The sequence below is a fragment of the Silene latifolia genome, chromosome 8 (genome assembly GCF_048544455.1).
Source record: "Silene latifolia isolate original U9 population chromosome 8, ASM4854445v1, whole genome shotgun sequence".
NCBI lineage: Eukaryota > Viridiplantae > Streptophyta > Magnoliopsida > Caryophyllales > Caryophyllaceae > Silene > Silene latifolia.
In genome coordinates this window covers 19,578,958-19,603,152 of record NC_133533.1, presented here as the reverse complement: position 1 = coordinate 19,603,152, position 24,195 = coordinate 19,578,958, and the positions used below count along the sequence as shown (strand labels likewise).

General features: G+C 37.2%; 1 protein-coding gene across 1 annotated transcript; it reads left to right on the top strand.

Moving 5' to 3' along the window:
* The first annotated feature begins 239 nt into the window (after positions 1-239).
* Positions 240-2,652, top strand: LOC141594818 (protein FAR1-RELATED SEQUENCE 5-like). The gene is made up of 6 exons (XM_074414810.1): positions 240-977; positions 1,204-1,580; positions 1,696-1,735; positions 1,838-1,918; positions 2,028-2,078; positions 2,446-2,652. The coding sequence occupies exons 1-6, from the start codon at positions 240-242 to the stop codon at positions 2,650-2,652; spliced, it is 1,494 nt and encodes a 497-aa protein (XP_074270911.1).
* Positions 2,653-24,195: the final 21,543 nt, after the last annotated feature.

Genomic DNA, 24,195 nt, shown 5'->3' with positions numbered 1-24,195 from the left:
GGAGGTGAGCGCTGGATGCGTGTGGTTGAGCACAAGTTTAGACCTACCATTGGTGCAGTTTTCGCCTCCCTTGAGGCTGGAATCAAGTTCTACGAGGTTTATGCTCGGGCATGCGGATTTACCCCTCGGATACGAAAACACTACGAGGTGGTGTTGCACACCAAAAATTCGTAGTCTGCAACCGTCAAGGGTTCAGGGAATCTAAACCGAAACAGCCCCGAACCAAGGATGATGAGAATATGGGTAATTGTTCGTCCACAGCTAGTACAGTTACACGGCGAGTTAAAATCACAAGAATTGGATGCCGAGCATACGTCAGATTTGCCCTTCTACATGGCCTTGATGGCCCAGCTATGATTGACGAGTTTTCTGAAGTCCACAATCATCGTCTCACCTCTGTCTGTAACAGAGATCTCGATAAGATTTCACGATCCCTTGATATGTTCCAGAAGACGCTTATCTTGGACAACTCCAAGTTGAATATTGGCGCTGGATTGACCTTTAGACAGGTTAAGGAACTTGTCAATGGGTATGAAAATATCGGTGCTACATTGATAGATTTTAAGAACTTTCAAAGAGATATCAAGTGCTACATTGGGTTAAGAGATGCTGACCTTTTCATCGATCGACTCGAGAAACTCAAAGCAACCCAACCCCAGTTCTACTTCGCCTATGATGTTGATCCGCAAAACCGTCTAACAAAGTTCTTTTGGGCTGATGCTACATGTATTAGAAACTACTCATTCTTTGGGGATGCTGTTAGCTTCGACCCTACTTACGGAACCAACAAGTATGATATGGTTTTTACACCATTCACAGGTGTTAATCACCACAGAAAGTCGGTGTTGTTTGCCGGTTGTCTCCTGTTACACGAGGATGACATCTCCTTCCAATGGACCTTTCAGCATTTCTTGACTGCCATGGGACAAAAAGAGCCACAGTTCATGATCACGGATCAATGCCCTGGCATAAAGAAGGTAATAGTGTGACAATGTTACTGTAACAGACTTACTTAAGATTATTGTACCCCAACTTTCTGACTCCAACTACCACTGTTCCATCTCTTCCTCTTTTACAAGGTTATTCAATAACAATGTCACTGTAACTAAATTACTAACATATAATTTACTCACTTGCTCTTTCCCTATCACTGGTCAATATCACGTTCTGACTTGCTGTTTCATTATGCCTGGCATACAACAGGCTTTCCCTTCTGTTTTCAAGACAGCTAGGCATCGTTATTGTATGTGGCATATTACACAAAAGATCACGGACAAAGTTGGTTCAGCACTCTGCAGAGACACGGACTTCCTTGCTCGCTTCAACGCTGTTGTTTGGGACCCTGATATGGAGCCGTCGGAGTTCGAAGAGAAGTGGCAGAAGGTCATTTCAGATTTCGAGCTGGAAGATAATGATTGGTTGACTACAATGTTCGACGACAGACACCATTGGATTCCTGCCTACCATCGTGACCTTGCCTTGGGCTGCATATTAAGAACAACACAGCGATCAGAAAGTACAAATTCGTTTTTCAAGCGCTATGAGAATCACTTTGGTACACTGGTCGAATTTTGGATGAGGTAAACACCTCTTTTTCATTCCTTACGATTGCAGGAACGATGTATGTTACAAGATACCATTGTTTCATTGTTACATAAATAATTTGTTGCCGAATCCTTGTTGCATTAAAACCAGGTTCCAAATCGCTATGGACCAAATAGCGCTATACACGAAGGTGCGATGATTATAACAAATGACCCACTCATTCCCCGAGCTTAAGACAGAATTACCTATAGAAAAGCATGGCGCTATTATATACACACATGCTGTGTTCAAGGTGTTCCAAGAAGAAGTAATGGCGGCCAATTCATGTGGTGTTGATGACTTTGAGAAGGAGGAGCATGTGCGCATAATTCATGTAATCGATCTTTGAGACAGACGATGATTTTCAAGGTGAGGTTGGACCTTAGAAGCACGGATGCGATATGCGAGTGTAAACTGTTCGAAAGAATTGGATTACTCTGCAGGCATATTTTGTGGGTGTACAAGGGCAAAGGAATTGGGCGAATACCAAGCAAGTACATTGTAGATCGTTGGCTAAATAACACACACGCAGCGAACGGGTTTGATTCGAAAACATTATTACGGTGACAATTTTGACTTGTTACGATAATTGTTTTACTGATAACATTGTAACCATAATTTCTTACAAGAAGATTCTCACCATGATAAACAGAACCTTTGTTTTACTTCCGAGCTTGATTCGAATGGGAATGTCATTGAGGATTCATATATGGCTACGTCGATAACGATCATTTGTGCAACGTATGGTCGAGTTCCGTCGGATAGTTGGTGTTCTCAAAACTTTACCTGTTGAACACACGGAAGAGTTAGCATCCCTCCTAGTTGAGTTCCTGAAGTTATGTATTGAACCGCTTACAAAAGACCAAGAGATGGAGATCTTTGTTGGGCTGCGACTCGTCGTCTGAAGTCACTATCCACCCTCCGGAACAAGCACGCAACAAGGGCAGTGGAAAAAGATTGAAGTCAGCTAAACAACAGGCCATTGAAAAAGCAACCAAGCCAAAGAGGCTATGTGCATACTGCAAAGAAAGAGTTACCCACGACGGAGAACATGCCCTCTTCGCATAGTGATGTAGTTCTTTGCCGAGAAAGCGACTAAAAAGAAAAAAGTTTGATATCTTTATTATGATGTTACAAAGAACATTGTGACCTTAGCAATAATTAGTAGGATTTTGTGTTCTTTGTGACAATAATATGTCACAAAAAAATAAAAAAGTAGAAGTGTGTCTTCTTTGTGGGCAATAACATGTCACAATAAAAAGTCATTCGATTTTCCTACATCATAGTTAACATTTTATACAAAGACTTACAACATTTTATACAGCAATACATATTGTTTTAGGACCATTTTCCGTCCCGTTTTAGGAGCATATTTCCTAAGTTTTACAAAGAATAAAGTATTATACAATTTGTTATACGATTTCTTTTGTTTAAGGAAAAGGGTTTAGGGTTGGATTAGGCGGCTCCGCGCGAAGCGCCGCCGCCTAATCCAACCCTAAACCCTTTTCCGTCCCGTTTTAGGAGCGTTTTTCCCCAAATTTAAATCCCGTCCACGACAGGGTATCACCCGTCCTTCCCTAGGGTTTAGTTTTGGTTTTACTGTAACAACCTTTGTTTAAGGAAAAGGGTTTAGGGTTGGATTAGGCGGCTCATGAAGCGGTCCCGCCTAATCCAACCCTAAACCCTTTTCCGTCCCGTTTTAGGAGCGTTTTTCCCCAAATTTAAATCCCGTCCACGACAGGGTATCACCCGTCCTTCCCTAGGGTTTAGTTTTGGTTTTACTGTAACACTGTTGTACTACGAACAAGCTTTGTTTAAGGAAAAGGGTTTAGGGTTGGATTAGGCGGCTCCGCGAAGCGGTACCGCCTAATCCAACCCTAAACCCTTTTCCGTCCCGTTTTAGGAGCGTTTTTCCCCAAATTTAAATCCCGTCCACGACAGGGTATCACCCGTCCTTCCCTAGGGTTTAGTTTTGGTTTTTTCGCACCACGATTTTTAAAGGAAAAGGGTTTAGGGTTGGATTAGGCGGCTCCGCGAAGCGGTGCCGCCTAATCCAACCCTAAACCCTTTTCCGTCCCGTTTTAGGAGCGTTTTTCCCCAAATTTAAATCCCGTCCACGACAGGGTATCACCCGTCCTTCCCTAGGGTTTAGTTTTGGTTTTACTATAACAACCTTTGTTTAAGGAAAAGGGTTTAGGGTTGGATTAGGCGGCTCCGCGAAGCGGTGCCGCCTAATCCAACCCTAAACCCTTTTCCGTCCCGTTTTAGGAGCGTTTTTCCCCAAATTTAAATCACGTCCACGACGGTATCACCCGTCCTTCCCTAGGGTTTAGTTTTGGTTTTACTTTGTAACACTTTGTTGTACTACGAACAACCTTTGTTTAAGGAAAAGGGTTTATTGTTGGATTAGGCGGCTCCCGCGAAGCGGCTCCGCCTAATCCAACCCTAAACCCTTTTCCGTCCCGTTTTAGGAGCGTTTTTCCCCAAATTTAAATCCCGTCCACGACAGGGTATCACCCATCCTTCCCTAGGGTTTAGTTTTGGTTTTTTCGCACCACGATTTTTAAAGGAAAAGGGTTTAGGGTTGGATTAGGCGGCTTCGTGAAGCGGTGCCGCCTAATCCAACCCTAAACCCTTTTCCGTCCCGTTTTAGGAGCGTTTTTCCCCAAATTTAAATCCCGTCCACGACAGGGTATCACCCGTCCTTCCCTAGGGTTTAGTTTTGGTTTTTTCGCACCACGATTTTTAAAGGAAAAGGGTTTAGGGTTGGATTAGGCGGCTCCGCGAAGCGGTGCCGCCTAGTCCAACCCTAAACCCTTTTCCGTCCCGTTTTAGGAGCGTTTTTCCCCAAATTTAAATCCCGTCCACGACAGGGTATCACCCGTCCTACCCTAGGGTTTAGTTTTGGTTTTTCTGTAACAACCTTTGTTTAAGGAAAAGGGTTTAGGGTTGGATTAGGCGGCTCCGCGAAGCGGTCCCGCCTAATCCAACCCTAAACCCTTTTCCGTCCCGTTTTAGGAGCGTTTTTCCCCAAATTTAAATCACGTCCACGACAGGGTATCACCCGTCCTTCCCTAGGGTTTAGTTTTGGTTTTACTGTAACAACCTTTGTTTAAGGAAAAGGGTTTAGGGTTGGATTAGGCGGCTCCGCGAAGCGGTGCCGCCTAATCCAACCCTAAACCCTTTTCCGTCCCGTTTTAGGAGCGTTTTTCCCCAAATTTAAATCCCGTCTTTCCCTAAGGTTTAGTTTTGACTCCTAAAACTTCCCTAAGGTTTACTGTAACACTGTTGTACTACGAACAAGCTTTGTTTAAGGAAAAGGGTTTAGGGTTGGATTAGGCGGAACCGCTTCGCGGTACCGCCTAATCCAACCCTAAACCCTTTTCCGTCCCGTTTTAGGAGCGTTTTTGACAATTTTAAACATAGTTACATAATCGTTGTTCAATTTAATATACCACAATTCAAATAGTAAATTGGACAATTAACCGAATTAAGATGTCATTCATTAAAAACAAGTGTTACAAACACGATTACAAACGAAACACTTAGAAACGATATGAATTAGTTAACTTAAATATAAGTCATCACAAAAGCATAAACTATAACAAAAAGGAAATATTAAATCTTTTACTCCCTTCTTAGTCGTTTATTCACGGGAGGAGAATGAATCACGCTTTCGCCTCTAGCAACTCCCTTTTCGATTATTCCCGTAACCTTCCATCTCTTCAATAGCTTTGACAACAAGAGGCCACTTCCTGTTAATCGAAGGGTTGAGTTTAGCATATGACTCCCTAAGAGCTGTAACACCAAGGAGAAATTGACGGTCTAAATCGGTTTGATGTACTTCTTGACTTATTTTCTTCTAGTTTGTTTCCCAATACACTTGTTTTCCGCCATCGAAACTTGATATGAGCTTGACATTTTCCAAGTCATTTTCAAGCACTTGTACTCGTTCCACCATTTCTATTACCTTACTATCAGATGATATAACCTGCTCAAGTAATGAATCTCTATGCCTTGTCATTTCTTCCAGTTCAAACTTGGTGTCTTCTAGTTTCCTTTGAATTCGTTCCATTTTTCTCTTGCTGCAACAAAAAAAAAAAAAAAAAAAAAAACCTATTAAAACAGAAAAAAAAAATGTTTTCCCTAAATTAGAGAAAACAAAATCTATTTATAAACAAACAGAAACTGTTTTCCCTCAATTAGAGCAAGGTTTTTAATATTACAAAAGATTTAAAAAAAATTAGACATGAAAAACCTTTGAATTTGTCTTGGCTTATTTTTTTTGTTTAGAAAATGAAGTGTAAATGTTGAATGAAAATGAGATTATTTATAGATAACGAAAAAAACAAGCAGTTTTTAAAAAAAAAAAAAAAAAAAATAATAACTTTGAAACACGTCACTTTGAACAAAGTGCAAAACATTTTTAGAAAGATAATCACAGATTGTAGAATTCAAAGCGTCAAAACCGTCTGTTACAGTAACATAATTGTGCTTTTTTACAATGACATTATTTATAGATAATTGTGAAAAACAAAACAGTTATTTTTAAAAAAAAAAAATTAACTGCTTTAAAAACCACTTTTATTAACTGCTTTGTAAACTGTTTTTAAATGATGATTGATGTTAACCACGTGCATGTTCCCCATAATTAAGTCCAGTTATAAATGCTGCAGAGTGGAGAATTCTAAGCGTCAAAATCTTTTATTATAATTTTCATTTATTACTATCACAGTGTTACAGTAACATTATTTTCATTTTGTCTCGACTTTTTTTGTTTAAAAAAAAACACTTAACATTTTAAAAACTGTTTTCAAAATTAAATGCTTTAAACAAATAGTTAATTTTTGAATTCCAACATGAACAAAATCAGACATGAAACTTATCCAACCCATGTTTCGTATTCCCTATGAAGTGCAGTTATAACAGCTGCAAGAGTGAAGAATTCAAAACGTCAAATTATGTTTTCTCTTTTCACTCTTGAAACTGTCACACTGTTACAGTAACATAGTTAATGAATTCTGCATATAATAAGTTACTGTTACAGTAACAAACTTATTTGTAATATATTCCAAAATATTCGAAAATATGTTCCACTGTCTATGACAGCCACTATTACGTTGTTAAAGTAACATTGTTTTAGAGTACATCATTTGATTTTCACTTTAAAACGAAGTACATGCATTTCGGTGTTGAGTGGCTTCGGTTCATTCTCAATCGGTGGTTCTTTGTTTGACAATTCATCTTCCGTTGCCTTCCCTTTGAGCATTCTAGCCGCTTCCCTCCTTGCAGCTATATCTGGCCAGATTGTTTTCTTTGATTTTTTTGAAAATTTCAACAAAAGCCAACAATTCAGCCCGTATTTTGTTGATGTCAGCCATGAGCAAACATGCAGCAATTTGGGAAGCACATGCCCGCCGATAAAATGTGTTGTTGAGCAAAGAAGACTTGTTTGCATATCCCAAAAAATTGGAGACGACTGTCATAGTGATACAGGCTGACTCTTCAAATACGGAAGCCCGTTTCTGCCATTTAAACTTCACATTTACCACAGGATAGCGGAGCATTTCAGTTACCCTCACGTCGCCCTTTGTGTCCAGGTAGTCACTCATGCAACCGGCCCGTCGAAAATGTAAACATTAATTTCCTTTTACTATCAACTAAGAAATCTGTGTAATCAACAATGTTACAGTATAGGTGTAACAGTAACACTGAAACAATATAATAACGTTACGAAGATAATGACATTCTTGTAACACCTCAATGAAAATCAAATCAAATCAAATAAACATACAATTCGACAACTCGGGGGACTTACTCACGCCATTGCGATGTCGTAAGTGAATGAAGACTCCCAGTTAGCATACGATTGACTGTCGATCACACTAATCTCTTTGTTGAGGAAATTAATACACACACAGAAGTAGTGATAGCCAGCCAAACAAGGTATAAAAATAAGTTCGGCATCAAGTCTGTAATTTGCCTTGCTCGCGTTGATGAAATTATCCCAAATTTCAAACAACTCGTTCTTTATATCAGACTGTTCACTATCCTCCCGCATCACAGCCAGTAGAGCATCTTTGTAGTTTTTAAAAAAAAAAAAAATGTAAGGGTTAGATTTCCCTTGTAAAAGAATCATATGTTGTTGAACAATGTATGACATTTAACACCGATGCAACTTACCATGTGACCTAGTCCTAAGTAAAGTATGGTTGGCCTCCTTTGCCCTTTGTGCCTCTTTTGTCTTTTTCTCGACATAATTCAAGAGTAGAGACCAAAGATTCAAACACCATCCAATTTGTGTGACTCCTAGGACGTAGTGAGAGTATATCAGCTCTTGTCAACCTCCCGTTGTCTCCAAACGCAGCCAGGATCTCACCGTTACGAACCATAAGAGTCGATTACTCAAGAGTTTTCGCAAAACAATGTAACATAAACAAGTGTTTAAAAACCGTTTCTGAAACGATGTGTCACAAGAACACTTTCACAAGAAACAACAAGTATTTTACCTTTTGTGGAAGTCGATATCATCCATAAACGCATAATCAAGAACGTGCCTTCTCGTATTAGTTGTCTTTGGACGATGAGCCGATTTGCTCTCATAAATTCAGAGACTAGGAATATATCACCGTCAATTTCACCGTCACCTAGAGAACATCCCATAACATCATCTTTATGAAATTTAAATATTATCTCCTCATCTTCACCAATTGCTCTAGGAGAATGCTTGTAAGCAACCGACTTCACCCTCACTGTTTGGGCTCTTCCCCTTTTTGTTTTTCCTGTGGCTTCTTTGTTTTTTCCTCTTCCTTTTTTTCCTTCTTCTCTTCCAGCCTTCTTTTTTTAGCACTTTTCCTTCACTGTTCCCTTTCATTCCTGAATTTTGATATCCTCCCTTGCACCTTTTTTCGTACTTGATTCAAGTCGCTAAGAACAAGTATTGCACATATTTCAAAGACACGGTACAACATTCTTTTCCGTTCATCCCCATTTCAGTCAAAAACCTTCCCCGTGTAGAAAGCCATGTGCATCATCATGAAAACCCCACAATCCACGTTTTTTGCGGTGCTCGCCATTTAAATTTCACATTCTTAAGTGGGAAACTTTCCACTTTGGAGCCTTTTGCAATTTGCATTTCTAACAACATTTTCCCCATGCTTTGATTCGAAAACCTTCGATCGCATGAGCAAATCTCTCGTGAACAAGGTTGGAATCCCTCCTATACATCAAGAACATCAGGTCGGTCTCCTAAGTCAATAAACCAAAAAGAAAGAAATGAATTAGATACCGCATTGGGAGTTGTAACAATTGCAGACAATTAAATTTATAAAAACAACTCACATCAACAGACTTTTTCCTTCAACTCGGCATCTTTTCAATGCCGGAAGCTTCTCCATCAAGATGTACTCCCTTCCCTCATTACTCTTAAGAAAAACTCGCTCGTCATCCTCACCTTCATCGATTCTCGCCCATCCTATTTACGAAACATATTAGTAATTAGTAATTAATATTAATAATTAACAATATAGTAAGGTAACAATAATATTATTACACGTAAAGCCATTACAAAGAACGATATCACGGTGACCATATTACGCTGACGATATTACACCGACGGTGCCACATTACCTTCACTGGGATCCTTGCCAAGGCAAATAGGATAGACAGTTTCTGACATCTCATTAGCTCCTAGACAACCAATCTTTCCTTCGTCTTTGACTCTTTTTGAAAGACTTTCATCTGTCCAATGTCGTATCGAGGTAAGTCATTGGTTGTACCTCGCCATGGAACTCAAACCGGTGAATGTAGGCCAACAAAGCAGACCACAATACACCCACAAAGACACTTAACCGTTCCTGTCTTCAACCCCTTGACGCCCTCTACTACCTTCTCATAGACATACTTTGACCATTTAAAACCTTTTATTTTTTCAACATCGTCCACAGCCTTCAACGATCTGAAATCAACAGAATAATTTGGAGTCGGCGCTAAAAAGTGGAGAGCGCATAAAGAACGAACATCTGCTTGAACTCATCACCGCAAGCACCCTTGTTATTCTTAAACCAACTAGTCACCAAATCTAGCTTGATGTTACAGGTCGTTGAGATGTTGAACTTCCTTCTCCATTTGTTTTTTAACTCGGTGTCCTCGGCATGGGATCCGCGACCGGTCGTGGTCGCACCACATTATTACCCTTCACCGGCGGTAAAAATAGGTCATGAACATCATATCGTGACAAAGACAAACTCCTCTGTTTCAGTTACATGAACCTTCAAACCGTCGCAATCAAAAGCCTCAACAAGCAAGTCTCGTTAGCCGGAAGGGACTACTGATACATCTTCAATAGTCCTCCAAAACCAATTTCTTTAATGGCTTTCTTTTGCTTTACGGTAAACTTGCTCATAACATCAACCAACGACCGGGCCCGCACTTAGTTGGGTATTTATCCTACTGTATTAAGGAAGTGTAAATTAGCACCACCGCTAAACAAGTGTGACACTATTTTATGCCAACAAACCAGCAGTAAGAAAGCAACAAAACAAGGATACAAGAAAGTCATTCGTAACTGCTCAAACTTTAAACAACTCAACACGACGAACAAATAAATCAATAGAAAGGAGAACGGTAACACACATTAATTGCTCATTTATTACAAATTATTAACCCTAATTTTGAATCGAAAAACTAGAACGCAGAAAATCAATTACTCACTTCGAGCAAAACAGTTAGGATAAATTTATTACGAATCAAGATAATCGACACAAACAACAACAATAACAAGAAGAACAAAGAACAAGCTAATTTTTTAATGGAAAATTAATTTCCTTCTAAGATCAATTAACAAACAAGTATAATCGACAATGTTATAGTACATCTCATTACGTAAAGAGCACTTAAACAAAGATAAAAATGTTACAAATATAGGTGTTATTCTAATAATGAAACTAAATCAAACTTTAAACATACAAGTTTTGGCCACTAGAAAGACACATACTTTTTTAAGACCTCTTCTTTTTCGCCTTCACCACTTGTCTTGGCTGGTCTCTTCTCTGTTTTAGCCCTCTTCGACATTTTGGAGCTGACGCTCGAGTCATCCGAAACCTCATAATCTCTATCACTTTCATCTTCAGATGACATGGGCTTATCTCTAGGTCTCTTTTTTGTTACTTGTCTTTGGTTTCTTTGTTTCTGCCACCTTTTTTGGCATTGCGTTTGTCGGTTTCTTTTTTACAGACACCTTCACGCTCTCTTTCTTGCTTACTAGCTTTTCTGCTATTGGCTCTTTTGCCGCTGAACTTTCTTTTTTGGTACAACCTTCTCCGCCATCTTTTGTTTGGGCACCTTCTTTGCCACCTCTTCTGTCACCAACTCTGCAGATTTGGCCGTTCTTTGTTTCGGTCCGACCCTTTGTTCTGATAACTTTTTGGGCACCTCTTCTTTTGTCTCCTTTGCAACCGATTTTGATTGCTTAGTCGCGCCTTTGACGTTGGCACGATTCTTTGCCTTTTGAGGAGGTGCACTTGCTTGCTTCTCAATGGGCACCGATTGCTCCTTCAACAACACCGGAACATCATGCGACGGCTTTTCTGCACGCCTTCTTCCTGGTCACATTGGTTTCTTTTTTACTTTGCTTTGGATCGGAACATTCGCAGCTGCTCCTTTGGTACTCGCTGCGGTGGCTTAAGGACCTTTTCGAGGCACCTTACTTTCCTTCACTGCACCTTTTTTGAAGGAGCAGGTGTTGCACAGGCGTAGACTCTCTGTAGGCACCTTCGTCGCCTTTTCACCGTAGGATTTGAAAGCTTTTCGGTCTGCATCTTCTTAGTCGGCTTTGGCAAGTTCTCTGTCGGCACCTTTTTGCTCTGTGGCTTCTCCGATGCGGCCACTTTAGCCTTTTTAGTGGTAGCCGATTTCTCGGCCCTCTTCTTTCCCGACATTGTTATTTTCAAAAATTAAAATCAAAAGTTTACAATAACAATATAAAAGACAACAATTAAATTGAAAAGGAATGATGGTAGTCAAGTCGTTGAAGAAATGACAAATGGAATACGAATAATGGCGGTCGAATAATTTTTAAAGATCAATTGATTCTGCTTTTATCTTTGTAACAATGAGACAATATATCATAAACCCTAATAGTAGTGACTTGCGGTCGAGCAAAGATTTGTAGACACATACTCGGATGCATGAGATGCTTCGACTTCCTTCTGTCTTTGTTGGTTTTGATGGCTTCGTGTTGGCACCTTTTTGCTAGGTGTCTTCTCGATCTTCGCTACTTTTGCCTTCTTCGTCGCAATGATTTCTCGGGCACCTCCGCTTTCCCGACATTGTTTTTCCAAAAATCAAAATCGAATAAGATTAAAAGTAAATCAATTACGGCTACTACACCGATAGGTAATGATGTTTGCTCTTTAAAAGGATAGGGGTAGTATACGCCATATCAGATCGATGTTACAAGAACATTGTTAATGTATATATGTTGAGAAATATTATAAACTTCAGGAAAAGGGACATTTCATGCAAATCACTAACAACTCAACACAAACGAAGAGTTATAGGGACATACCGATCCGCATGAGATGTTTCAACGTTTTTCGTTCTTTGGCATTTTGGAAGGCTTCGTGTCGGCGCTTTTTTTGCTCATTGTCTTTTCCGAAGCTTCCACTTTAGCCTTCTTACCGACAAAGCAGATTTCTCGATTACTAAATCCGCTTTCCGACATTGTTTATCAAAAAAACCAAAACAGAATAACATTAAAACTAAAACAATTACGGCTATTAAATCAAGGAATGATGGTGGACGAGTCTGACAAAGAATGTGGAATGGAACAAGAATGATAGTATCCTCATAGAATGAGACAGTGTTACAAGTATTGTCAAACAATTGTTTTGTTATAAAACTACAAGAAACAACTTTATTCTGAAGCAATTGCGCCCTTCAAAAGGATAGGGGATACACTTTTACTCGATAGTGTAACAAAGAACATTGTTAATGTAGATCTGTTGAGAAATATTATTAATTTCAGAAAAGGGACATTTCATGCAAATCACCAAAGACGACGAAGAGTTATAGGGACATACTTGATCGCATGAGATGCTTCGACGTTTTTTTCTTTGCCGACGGTTTGGAAGGCTTCGTGTCGGCGCTTTTTGCTCATTGTCTTTTCCGATGCTTCCACTTTAGCCTTCTTATCGACGCCGATTTTTCGGTACTACCTCTTCTTTCCGAGATTGTTTATCAAAAAACCAAAACAAATAACATTAAAACTAAAACAATTACAAATATTACATCAAGAGGAATGATGGTGGACGAGTCTTAGAAAGAATGTGGAATGGAATAAGAATGATAGTATCCTCACGAAATGAGACAAGTTTACAAAGATTGTCAAACAATTGTTTTAATATAAAACTACAAAGAATATCTTGTATGCACGCAATTGCTACTCTTTAAAACGATAGGGGATACACTTTTACTATGACAGTTTTACAGTAATATTGTTACTGTAGATTTGTTCAGAAATTTTATTAACTTCAGGAAAATGAAAATTCCCTGCAAATCACAAATAACTCAACACGACGAACAAATAATTCAATCGAAAGCAGAACGGTAATACACATTAATTGCTCATTTATTAAAAATCATTAACCCTAATTTTGAAGGGAAAAACTAGAACGCAGAAAAATCGCTTACTCTCTTCGAGCAAAACAAAGAACATTAACAACAAGAACTGTAATAACCTAATTTTTTTTACTGAAAACTCAATTTTTTTCTTCGATCAATTAATAAACGTTTCAAATCACTATAATCGAGACTAACAACAACAACAATAACAACAACAACAACAATAATAACCTAATTTTTTACTGAAAACTCAATTTCTTTCTTCGATCAATTAATAAACGCTTCAAATCACTATAATCAAGACTAACAACAACAAGAATAACAACAACAACAATAATAACTTAATTTTTCGCGGAAAAATCAATTTCCTGCTTTGAGCAAAATAAGAACCCTAAGTCGGTGTTTATTTGAAGAAAAAATAGTATAATCAACACTAAAAACAACAACAATAACAACAATAATAGCAACATCAACAACATGAAGTGGCGAAATAAGTTTAAAAACAATATAATGAAATAGAGCGATTTTATACCTCTTCGTCATCTTCGAAACGATTGTTCTGAGTAAATATAATAATGATTTTCACTTGATTAATGCGATTTTGCTTGATGTAATAAAATTTTCGGAAAAAATTTATGGTTTAGTGAATTAACTCGCCAAAGAAAAAGAACGTGAAGCGGTTTGTACAGGGGAGATACAAAGGCGTTTTAGAGAGAGAAAAGAAAGTGAATTTATGATGAATAATGAATGTGTCATTCTTTATATATCAAATGCACCTAGTTTTTTTTTTTTTTTTTTTTTTTTTTTTAAATAAACACACGTGTCATAATCAGGACGGTTGGATCAATAAGATCCAACGGTTCTTATTGATATGCTAGACTCATCTAAGATGCTAGACTCATGGGATGCTCACTCATATATATATATATATATATATATATATATATATATATATATATATATATATATATATATATATATATATATATATATATATAGAAGAGATCTAGTGAGTCCACCAAAATTCATTGAGTCCTTAAGTCCTCTTTAGGGCCATTGAAAAGATAGGATGAGGGGTTGAGATTGAAGGGGAAAAGTAGGGGATTAAGGCTAAAATAAGGGGATTGATATTAATTAATCATTTTCCCTCTCTACCTTCACTAATCAACCCCTAATTTTACTATATACTCCGTAACATTTATTTTCCACTCTCTTCTCTCTCATCCCACACAATTACCATTCCTTTCATCTCTCTAAAAAACAAAAAAATCAAAAAACCAAAAAAACACACCTCTCTTCCTCACTCACTCAGCCACCACCGCTCAACCCCGACCCCGACTATCCACACGACCACCTCCCCGACACACGCAATAACCAAACGACCACCACCAGCCGTCTTCTAGCCCCACCTTGAGCTCCCTCCCCTGCCTCGTCCCTCCTAACCACCGCTGCCCCCACCAGTCATGACCACCGTCTACCCACAAATCCACCACCTCTGCCACCACCACCTACAACCACAAAAAAAAAAACCAAAAGTCAGATTTACCACCACAGCCTAATACCAGCACGCGGCCCACCACCACGACGCACCTCATTCACCACCTTCCTCCACTCACAACCAGCCTACCACAACCACCCCTACACAACCACCATTCTCCGCCGCACATCACCACGCACCACCACCTTCCTTCTTCCTCCTTTTTCCGTCACCTTCCTTCTTCCTCCCTTTTCAGATCTGCAACAACAACCCGACCCACGTCTCTCCTCTGCCGCCTCTTTCTCCTTGTCGCCGCCTTCACTCTCCTTGCCGCCGCCTCTCTCTCCTCTGACCCACATCGGTTTTTGTGCTTTGTTTGTGTGTTGTGTCGTCTGTGTTTGATGTGTCTGTGTTTCAATTTTTTTTTTCTTAATTAATACGAGTAAGTTATCGTTGATGTTGGGCTAATTTTTTATATTTATATTTTGCTTTTTTTTTTTATTCAGATTGGAGTTTGTTGTTTTTATTTTTTCACAAATTCCGTCTTTTTTTCAAATATCGTCTTGTTTTATATTTTTTCAAATATCGTCTTATAAAAAATCGTTTTGTTATATACTCCCTCCTATTCTACATAACCCTCCCCTTTCATGAAGGGCACGGGAATTAAGGGAGGGGAGTATTATATGATAAAGTATTGGAATGGGGTAGGAGATTGGAGAGAGAGAAGGTATTGTGTGATTAAAATAAGTATTGTTGTGGGGTAAGGTGATTAAAATAAGGATTGTTGTGGGGTAAAGTGATTAAAATAAGATAAAGTATGAGTATTGTGGGGTATTGTTGTGGGGTGGGGTGATTAAAATAAGTATAAAAGTTTGCCAAATAAGGAAATAGGGAGAGTATTGTGAATAGACGAAAAAGGAAATAGGGAGAGTTATTTAGAATAGGAGGGAGTATTTTTTTTAGATTTATGGGTTCAGATCTGCTTTTGTTGGCTTCTTTTTTCATTTTTTTTTTGTTTTTTTTCGAGATCTCACAAATATCATTTTGTGTGGGTTGGTGAAAAAGGACTGTGGTAGTGTTGGTGTCATTTCTCAGATTTACAAGTGTAAATAAAAAAAAACACTTGTATTTTATTAAAGTTATATTCATTTTTCAAATTTACATTCGTAGATCTAATAAATATATAGTAGTTTTTTTGAAAAAAATCGTATTATCATGATTTTTATTCTTAGATCTAATAAATATATTTATTATACTCATATTTCTTTATATTACACTCGTATTTCTTTACATTTACACTCACATTTCTTTACATTTACACGCATTTTTCAGATTTACACTCGTATTTCTTTACATTTACACTCATATTTCTTTACATTTACACCCATTTTTCAGATTTACACTCGTATTTCTTTACATTTACACTCATATTTCTTTACATTTACACTCGTATTTCTTTACATTTACACTCATAATTTTTACATTTACACTCGTTAAATTTATATTGATTTGCACTCATATATTTTTGTGGATATGAGTTTGTGGTGGAGGACAACAGTGGTGGTGTTTGTTGGTAGTCGGACTAAAGTTTTACTCGTAAAGGACCAAAGTTACACTTATAAAGGACCAAAGTCACACTCAAAGGACCAAATTTACACTCTAAAACCTTCAAATTTACACTTAAAATACTACATTTACACTCGGAAAACATCACATTTACACGCGTAAAATGTTAAATTTATATAATTCAAAATATCCGCCACAAAAAATCAAATTTACACTCTTAAAATATTACATTTACACTCGCAAAACATCAAGTTTACACTCATAAAATGTGAAAATTATATAAATTCAAAATTTCCGCCACAAAAAATCAAATTTACACTCTTAAAATATTACATTTACACTCGCAAAACATCAAGTTTACACTCATAAAATGTTAAAATAATAAAAATTCAAAATTTTCGTCACAAAAAATCAAATTTACACTCTTAAAATATTACATTTACACTCGTAAAACATCAAAATTACACTCGTAAAATGTTAAAATTATATAAATTCAAAATTTCCGTCACAAAAAATTTAAAATTACACTCTTAAAATATTAGATTTACACTCGTAAAACATCAAATTTACACTTGTAAAATATTAAAATTATATAAATTCAAAATTTCCGTCACAAAAAATCAAATTACACTCTTAAAATGTTACATTTACACTCGTAAAACCTCAAATTTACACTTGTAAAAATGTTAAAATTATATAAATTCAAAATTTCCGTCACAAAAAATCAAATTTACACTCGTAAAATGTTACATTTACACTCGTAAAACATCAAATTTACACTTGTAAAATGTGAAAATTATATAAATTCAAAATTTCCGTCACAAGAAAATAAATTTACACTCTTAAAATGTTACATTTACTGTAACACCCGCGAATTTCCCAAGTTGACATTTTAAAATTTATTAAACCGTCTGATTACTTTATTTTATATTTTTGAATTATTCAATTTAATTAATTTTATGTCAAACACGATTTTAATAAAAGTAATATATAAAAGCTCGTTTATATAAAAATAATACGTATTATTAAATTATATTTTTAAGACATAATTTATATAAGAATATATGTATACGTATTTTTGGTCGGATAATAATAATGAGTTAATGACAGTAATAATATTAGTTTTCGCCTCAAGTTAAAATAAACTCGAGACATTATTCCGTCTAGCTATAGACCGTCACATTTCACTTTGTACCTACTTTAGTCCGGACCAACCAAAAATCGACACACACACCCTTATCCACCCCACACTCTACCTTTAAATATATTTATATATTATTATTATTATTATTATTATTATTATTATTATTATTATTATTATTATTATTATTATTATTATTATTATTATTATTATTATTATTATTATATTGTATTGTTATTATTACAGTGTACCCACCCCCCTTTTTATACCCCTTCTCCTTCCTCCTTTTTAAAAACGCAGCAGCTACCAACAATGTCTGAAGCCGTACCACCTCCATTTCCATAGACCTTCAACCCCCATTTTCTCCCTTATTTCTCAACCAATTTCCATTATTTTTGCACCAATAGCTTCCTCTTCTCGTCCTTCTTCTTTATATGTAAGAAAGAGCCAACCTTTCGTCCTATTTCAGAACGACCGTCTTACAAGGGATTCGGATTTTGGTCTAATTTCTTTCATTTTTGGGTTTAAGGTCATCCTTGGGCGATTCCTCACTCGTTTAGGAGAGCAAAAAGGTAACGGTGATAGGTTACTCGACAAATGTCGAAATTCCGTCTTGATATATCGTTTTACATGCTCTCTTTCGATAAAGTTGGGTCCTTTGTGTCTTTTGTCGCTTTTATATGTTAATTTCCGCCTTAAACTGTTGTTAGTAATGGCTGTTTTGGGACTGGTAATTCGGGTTTGGTGTGAGCGAGATTTGGTGGCCTTGCTCCTGCTATGTCGCGTTAGTATCCGTCTCAAAAGGACGGGTAGTTGTAGCTTCTTTTTCTGGTTTTTGGTCGAGCTTGGTGGTGGTAAATTACGGTGGTTATTCATGCCATAGTCATACCCATTTCCGTCTCAACTTTCCCCTTTGAATTCCGTCTGAAAACTTGAGTTTGATTGACACAAAGGTTGGGTGGTTGTTTAGGTTGTCGTCACGGTTTATACGACTGTTTTTTTTGGGATTGTTCACGTGTGTTTGGCGGCCGTGAAATAGGTGGTGGTGTGGTTCGTTTTGGACCGTTGTGGGTGGAGGGTCACGGCCTGCTTTGTGACTCTGTTTCGGGCAGGGAATGACGGTGTTTTGACATGGTTGAGGGACTGCATTATGGGGCTGTTCAACGGCCTCTTGTGTCGTGGGTCGAGTTGTGTTTTGGCGCTAGTTTAGTTTGTTTGAAATAATTGATTTCCGCCTCATATTTTTATAACGTAATTAGTTAATATCGTTCTCTCACACATTTATTTTGTTGGGCTTATTCGATTTGGTTTGAGGGCTTATTTGATCTTGGTAATTGGGCTAGTAATGTGGATAAATTGGACTAGTTAGGTTAATGAATTGAACTAGTTATACTTAGTAAGTTGGGTTTGTCATATTTATTCTTTTGGGTTTGAATCGTTAATTTAATTGGACTCGACACATTTATTTAGTTGGGTTTGCATGATTTAGTTATTAGACCACATTTAAGTTATGGGCATTTTTGGTATCAAGTCCGCTCCATTTGAATAAGTTTAATAACCGTCTCGTGTTTTATATTACGTGGCTCGTTAAATGTCATCCATTTACATATTATTTGAATTGGACTTGTCATATTTATCTATTTGGTTTTGACTTGCTAATTTAATTGAAATTTGTCCTATTAATTTAGTTGGACTTGTCTAGCTTGCTTGTTGGGCTAAGTTGTTATATTCATTGGGTTTGTGATGGTTCACGTGTTGGGTTCCTTGTGATTTCTAGTATCGGGCCTCGCATGGTTTGTTTATTTGGCTCATAAATGGGTCACTTGAACTTGGTCACATTTTATTCTGTATATTCCATATAACGTAAATTATTCATTATCGCTTGTTATATTCAACCGGCATTCTAAATTATGAAATGAGATATTTATTAATTTAATACAAGTATGAAAGATTTATTATAAATATTTATTTGGTTGAGTCGTATTCTTGTGGAAAGGTCATAATGCTATCTTACACGCTTGATATATCTTTACGCCTCACTTGTGCCGTTCTGCCAAGTATTGGTTTACGCCGCTCTCGTGCCGTTCTGCCGGGAGTTGGTTGATTTATGTTTTTCCCGCCCCTTTCGGACTGTTCTGCCGATTGCGGGTTACCTCATATCGTATTCTGGTGACAATGCCTTTATGCTATACATTTTGCTTGACTTGTCTTTACGCCTCTTTCGGACTGTTCTGCCGATTGTGGGTTTAGCTCATATTTTCCGCCTCTTTCGGACTGTTCTGCCGATTGTGGGTTCTCGACTTCCGTTCTGTCGATCGAGTCTTGGATGCGGACTGTTCTGCCGCATGTCGAATCGAGGACCGTTCTGCCCCGAGAGTCTGGCCAGATTTAGACTAGGACTGAGTCTTGGGAGTACCATTGTCGTCCTACCAGGGGAATTATATTTTGATATATGAGTAGTAAAGGTCTTGCTTGGTTATAGATATTGGTGTTTGTCTTTTAAGGTAAGAGTTATGCCTTGTGTTGTTTGCCTTGGTCCTATTGGATACTAGGGGTGAGCTATAAGCCCTCTAGTTGCGATATGATCGTCGGGATTGATGTTCCCACCCGTTCTTATGGTGAGATGCAAGCCATAAGTATAAATGGGACATTAGTAGCCACGTCCCGTACAATGTTTGCTAAGTGGTTTTCCAAGTAATGGCTACAATTTCTATTCTTGTAAATTGCATTGGTTGATCCCTTACTTAACTGCTTCACATGATTCAAATTCTAATCTCATATCTATGTTGTATTTTCTTGAAATGCGTGCTTTTATATAAATGACCGTATTCTTGTCTTTCGTATTATTTAATTATCTTACATGACTTACCTGTTTTAGTTCTTTGTTATATTCGTTTCGACATTTTGTGGCTGGGAGAACCTTGAGTTACTCCCCACTGATTGTGGCGTTCATGTTTACATGAATGACAGGTATTAGTTGGTGCATCTATGGGGTGAAGATATGTGTGAGCTAGCGAGCACTTTGGCCTAGTAGTTGGTTTATTAGGATTGCTTAGATTTACCTTTTATTGTATTGTCATTCGAGGGATATATTTTCCCTCACCTTGACTATCACGTTTGTATAATTTAAACTTTATTTCCGCATTCTTTGTTTGTGTTTGGTATTTTAATAAACCCGCGCTTTAAATTTTAAAAGTTTCAAAAATTCCCTTTTTTTCCGCTTGAATTTATAAGTTATATTTTCCGCGTTATCCCGGGGTGTCACAGTTGGTATCAGAGCCTATGTTGCTCCCGACGTACACACGTGTACCCCAAATTTAAACTTGAACTTGACCTTGAATAATGAATGAGAGATGGGTAGACTTAAGGACCTAAGGTGGTAGTCTGTAGTGTGTTTGCTCTTTGTTAGGTTCTAACATGTTTGCTGATTGTCATTTTATAATTGTTGTGCCCTTGGATCAATAACCGTGAACTTACCAACGTGAAGATCAAGACATGGTGCCTATTGCCATAAATTGAAGATTTGTTAAACTTTGAAGAATGCTTCTACTTCCTCGAAGATGTTTCTCATCCTTTGTGTACCGCTGTGTGTTCTTTACTTCTTAATGCTTACTCCTTCTTCTAAATCCTCTTTTCTTTCTCCTTGTGAGTTACTCTCGTACCCTCCCAACTCGTCCTTTGTTCCTTGTTAATCCTCCCTTAACGCCTTTTTATAGTACTCTTTCTTTTGAGGAATGTTTACCTTGGTTGGAAGTTTTGACTTTTGAGGAGATTGTTGTGTTTGACCCTTAAACCTGGTTTTGAGAGGATTTGATCTTTGGAAAGACTTAGGTAGTGTGATGAGACATAGTTGATGGTTCTTACACCTAGATTCTTGAAAAAGTGAGTATATTTGATGGGTGGATTCTGTGTGTCAAGTGTGGGTTGCATTGGTTACAAGGGCTATATAACCTCGCTTTGTTGTTTATGTTTGGGACAATAGTGCTTAGTACTTGACCTAAGGTGGATGAAATTGAATGGTGGATTTGAGGGTATAGAATTGACTAAGTAAGTCGAGTTTTTGATTGGCTTTCATAATCACTTTGGACATGAGAGTTTGATAATATAGATGTTACCATATGAGAAATGTTTTTTTTTAGAACTCGGTGGTAAGTAAAGTGCTAGGATATCAGATTTGAAAGAAAACTCCTTGTGATGTTGATGACCATAATGTATCGGTGATTTGATTTGATATTAGTTGACTCATGAGAATTCTTGAGTCGAGAGAGACTTGGTATTGAGTAGTATTTGTCCAATGGTTTTATAAACTTGAGGGGTTGTATTGAGTACTTGAGATGATGGGATGATGTTGTAAATGAGGGTAGTAGAGTGGACTTTCATGAAAGAAAACTTTGGATTGACTTGTTACTACCTTGTTTTGAAATGAGAACCTTGTGGAATATTTGAGGAACCACTACTACAGATACAGGCTATAACAACGGTCAAAAACCGTTGTTATATAAAAAAGCGAACGTTGTTAAAGCGTCCGTTGTAGAAGGTTTTAACAACGGTTGGTTTACTTAAGGAAACCGTTGTTAAAACTATTAACCACGGTTTTATGTATAAAAACCCGTTGTGGAAAGTGTGACTCAATTTTGGGGGGAAAGTTATAACAACGGGTTTTAATATACAAAACCGTTGTTATAACTAAAGACAACGGGTTGTTTTAAAATAACCGTTGTTGTTTGTTCTTAAAAAATAAAAAAAAATTAAATTAAATATTACTAGATGCATGCATAATTACGGCTGTTAGAATTCGATGCATGCATTATTACGACATCACTTTGTACATATGAACGGATAATATGGAATGAGAAGGGTTAGTAATAGGATTTGAAGCAGCATTATTGAGAGATATGATGATGATTATGGCACAACTTCCTAACATATATATTAATTAAAAAGCAATTAACTCAACCCACACATTGCTTAGTATAAATACATTGCATATCTCAACTAACATTTCCATTATCTCATATATTCATCTCCAAACTCTAACTGCTAAAACAAACTCTACTTAATCTTTCAAATCAAACTCAAAAAACTCCAACAAAATGAATGATTTCATCCTTAAGACTCTTACCATGATCGAGAACAACAACAACTTCATCCGCCGGTTCCTCCATATTGAGGAAAGTTTCAGAGCTACCTTGCGGAAGCTCGATCCGCACCAAGCACGCCAAAGAAGATGGCTTGACGTAGCGGCAGCGATTGCGGCTATATGACGATATAGCAACTGCTGAACGGAACCTCCAAATAGCCAAGGAGGAGAGGACGGATACGATAGAGCAGAATAAGATCCTCCATGAAAATATAAGAATTGCATTTTTATATATGTAATTTGTTTTTTAATTTATGTATTTATAAATATATATATATATATATTAATTATGTTTATCTTACTTCTTCATCTTGCTTCTTCATTGTTTTACTAACTAATTATGCGAACAATACTTAAACAAATAACATAATGGTCGATAAAAACACATACATGCAAAAGAAATAAATAGAAAAAGAAAATAATGACGATGAAACTAACAGTGACGGCGAGATTTACCTGATAAATACAGAACGTAATAGACGATGAAATCACAGTGACGGCGAGAAGATAAAGCGACGATGAGAAAGAGAAAAATAGAGAAAGAGAGAAAGAGAGTGTGTATGTGTTTTGTGTTTGTTTGTCTGCTGTGTTTGTGTTTGTGTTTGTGTATTAAGGGTTGTGTTTTGTGGTCAATGAGACTTGTGTTTGTGTGGTTTATAGTATGGAAGGTATTGACAACGGTTATTAAACAACAACCGTTGTGAAATAAGTTTTAACAACGGTTGTAAAAAACACCCGTTGTTAAATAAGGTTTAACAACGGGTTTCAAAAATAACCGTTGTGATTACTTTTCACTAACTTTGCGCCAATTTTGCGCCAAATTATTAACAACGGTTGTGAATGTGTGACCCGTTGTTAAAACTAATAACAACGGTGTTTATAACAATACCCGTTGTAATTTATTTTAGTAAAATTCGCGCCATACATTCTACAACGTCTATTGTGATTTTCGTGAATAATCGTTGTTAAAGGGGCGTTGTAGTTGCCTGGATTTGTAGTAGTGAACCCTTTTCTGGAATTTAGAGCTTAGTATTCGGATCTTTGATTGGGGATTTTACCATCTTGAGAAACCCGTGGTTGACACTAGTTGGATATGAGTATAGCTTTGTTGGAACTTTGACCTTGATCTTGTGGAAGTCGTTTGTAGATGTTTGAGGTTTTGCAGTAGTGAGATCACACTTATAGTGGAGTACTTTGTTTCATGGAATTGCTTAGGATGAGGTAACATGAGTGTTTTGAGGAAATCCGTGGAAGTGCTGTGATTATGAGTTTTGTTGTTAGGAAGTTTTCGGAACCGTTTAGGATGATGTTGTTGTTCGAGGTTTGAGTACCTGGCGTTTCCTTTTTGTCTAATTCATCTTCTTCTTTGACCATAAGCGTTACCGTTCATACCTCTCTTCCTCGCTCGTTGTACTTCCCTTTGAGTTTGATACCAGAGGCCTATAAAACTCTATGTTCTGTGACCTCCTTGTTGACCTTACCGTGACTTTTTACCCTTAAGAGTTCGTCATAGTCTTCCTGTTGGTTAAGTTTGGATCCTCTTAACGTACTTTGTGTTTATGATGTCTAAGTTACTTTTCATTTCATAAAATTCTTAAACATTTCAAACTACCATTTTGTTTCGTTGTTAAAAATTTATGTTACTCTTACAAAACCTTACCTATT

Coding starts and splice junctions, on each gene's coding strand:
- LOC141594818 (XM_074414810.1), top strand. CDS start 240: ATGGGTAATTGTTCGTCCACAGCTAGTACAGTTACACGGCGAGTTAAA. Junction 1,581..1,695: donor CTGGTCGAATTTTGGATGAG/GTAAACACCTCT, acceptor CATTAAAACCAG/GTTCCAAATCGCTATGGACC. Junction 2,079..2,445: donor ATTGGGCGAATACCAAGCAA/GTACATTGTAGA, acceptor CGCTTACAAAAG/ACCAAGAGATGGAGATCTTT.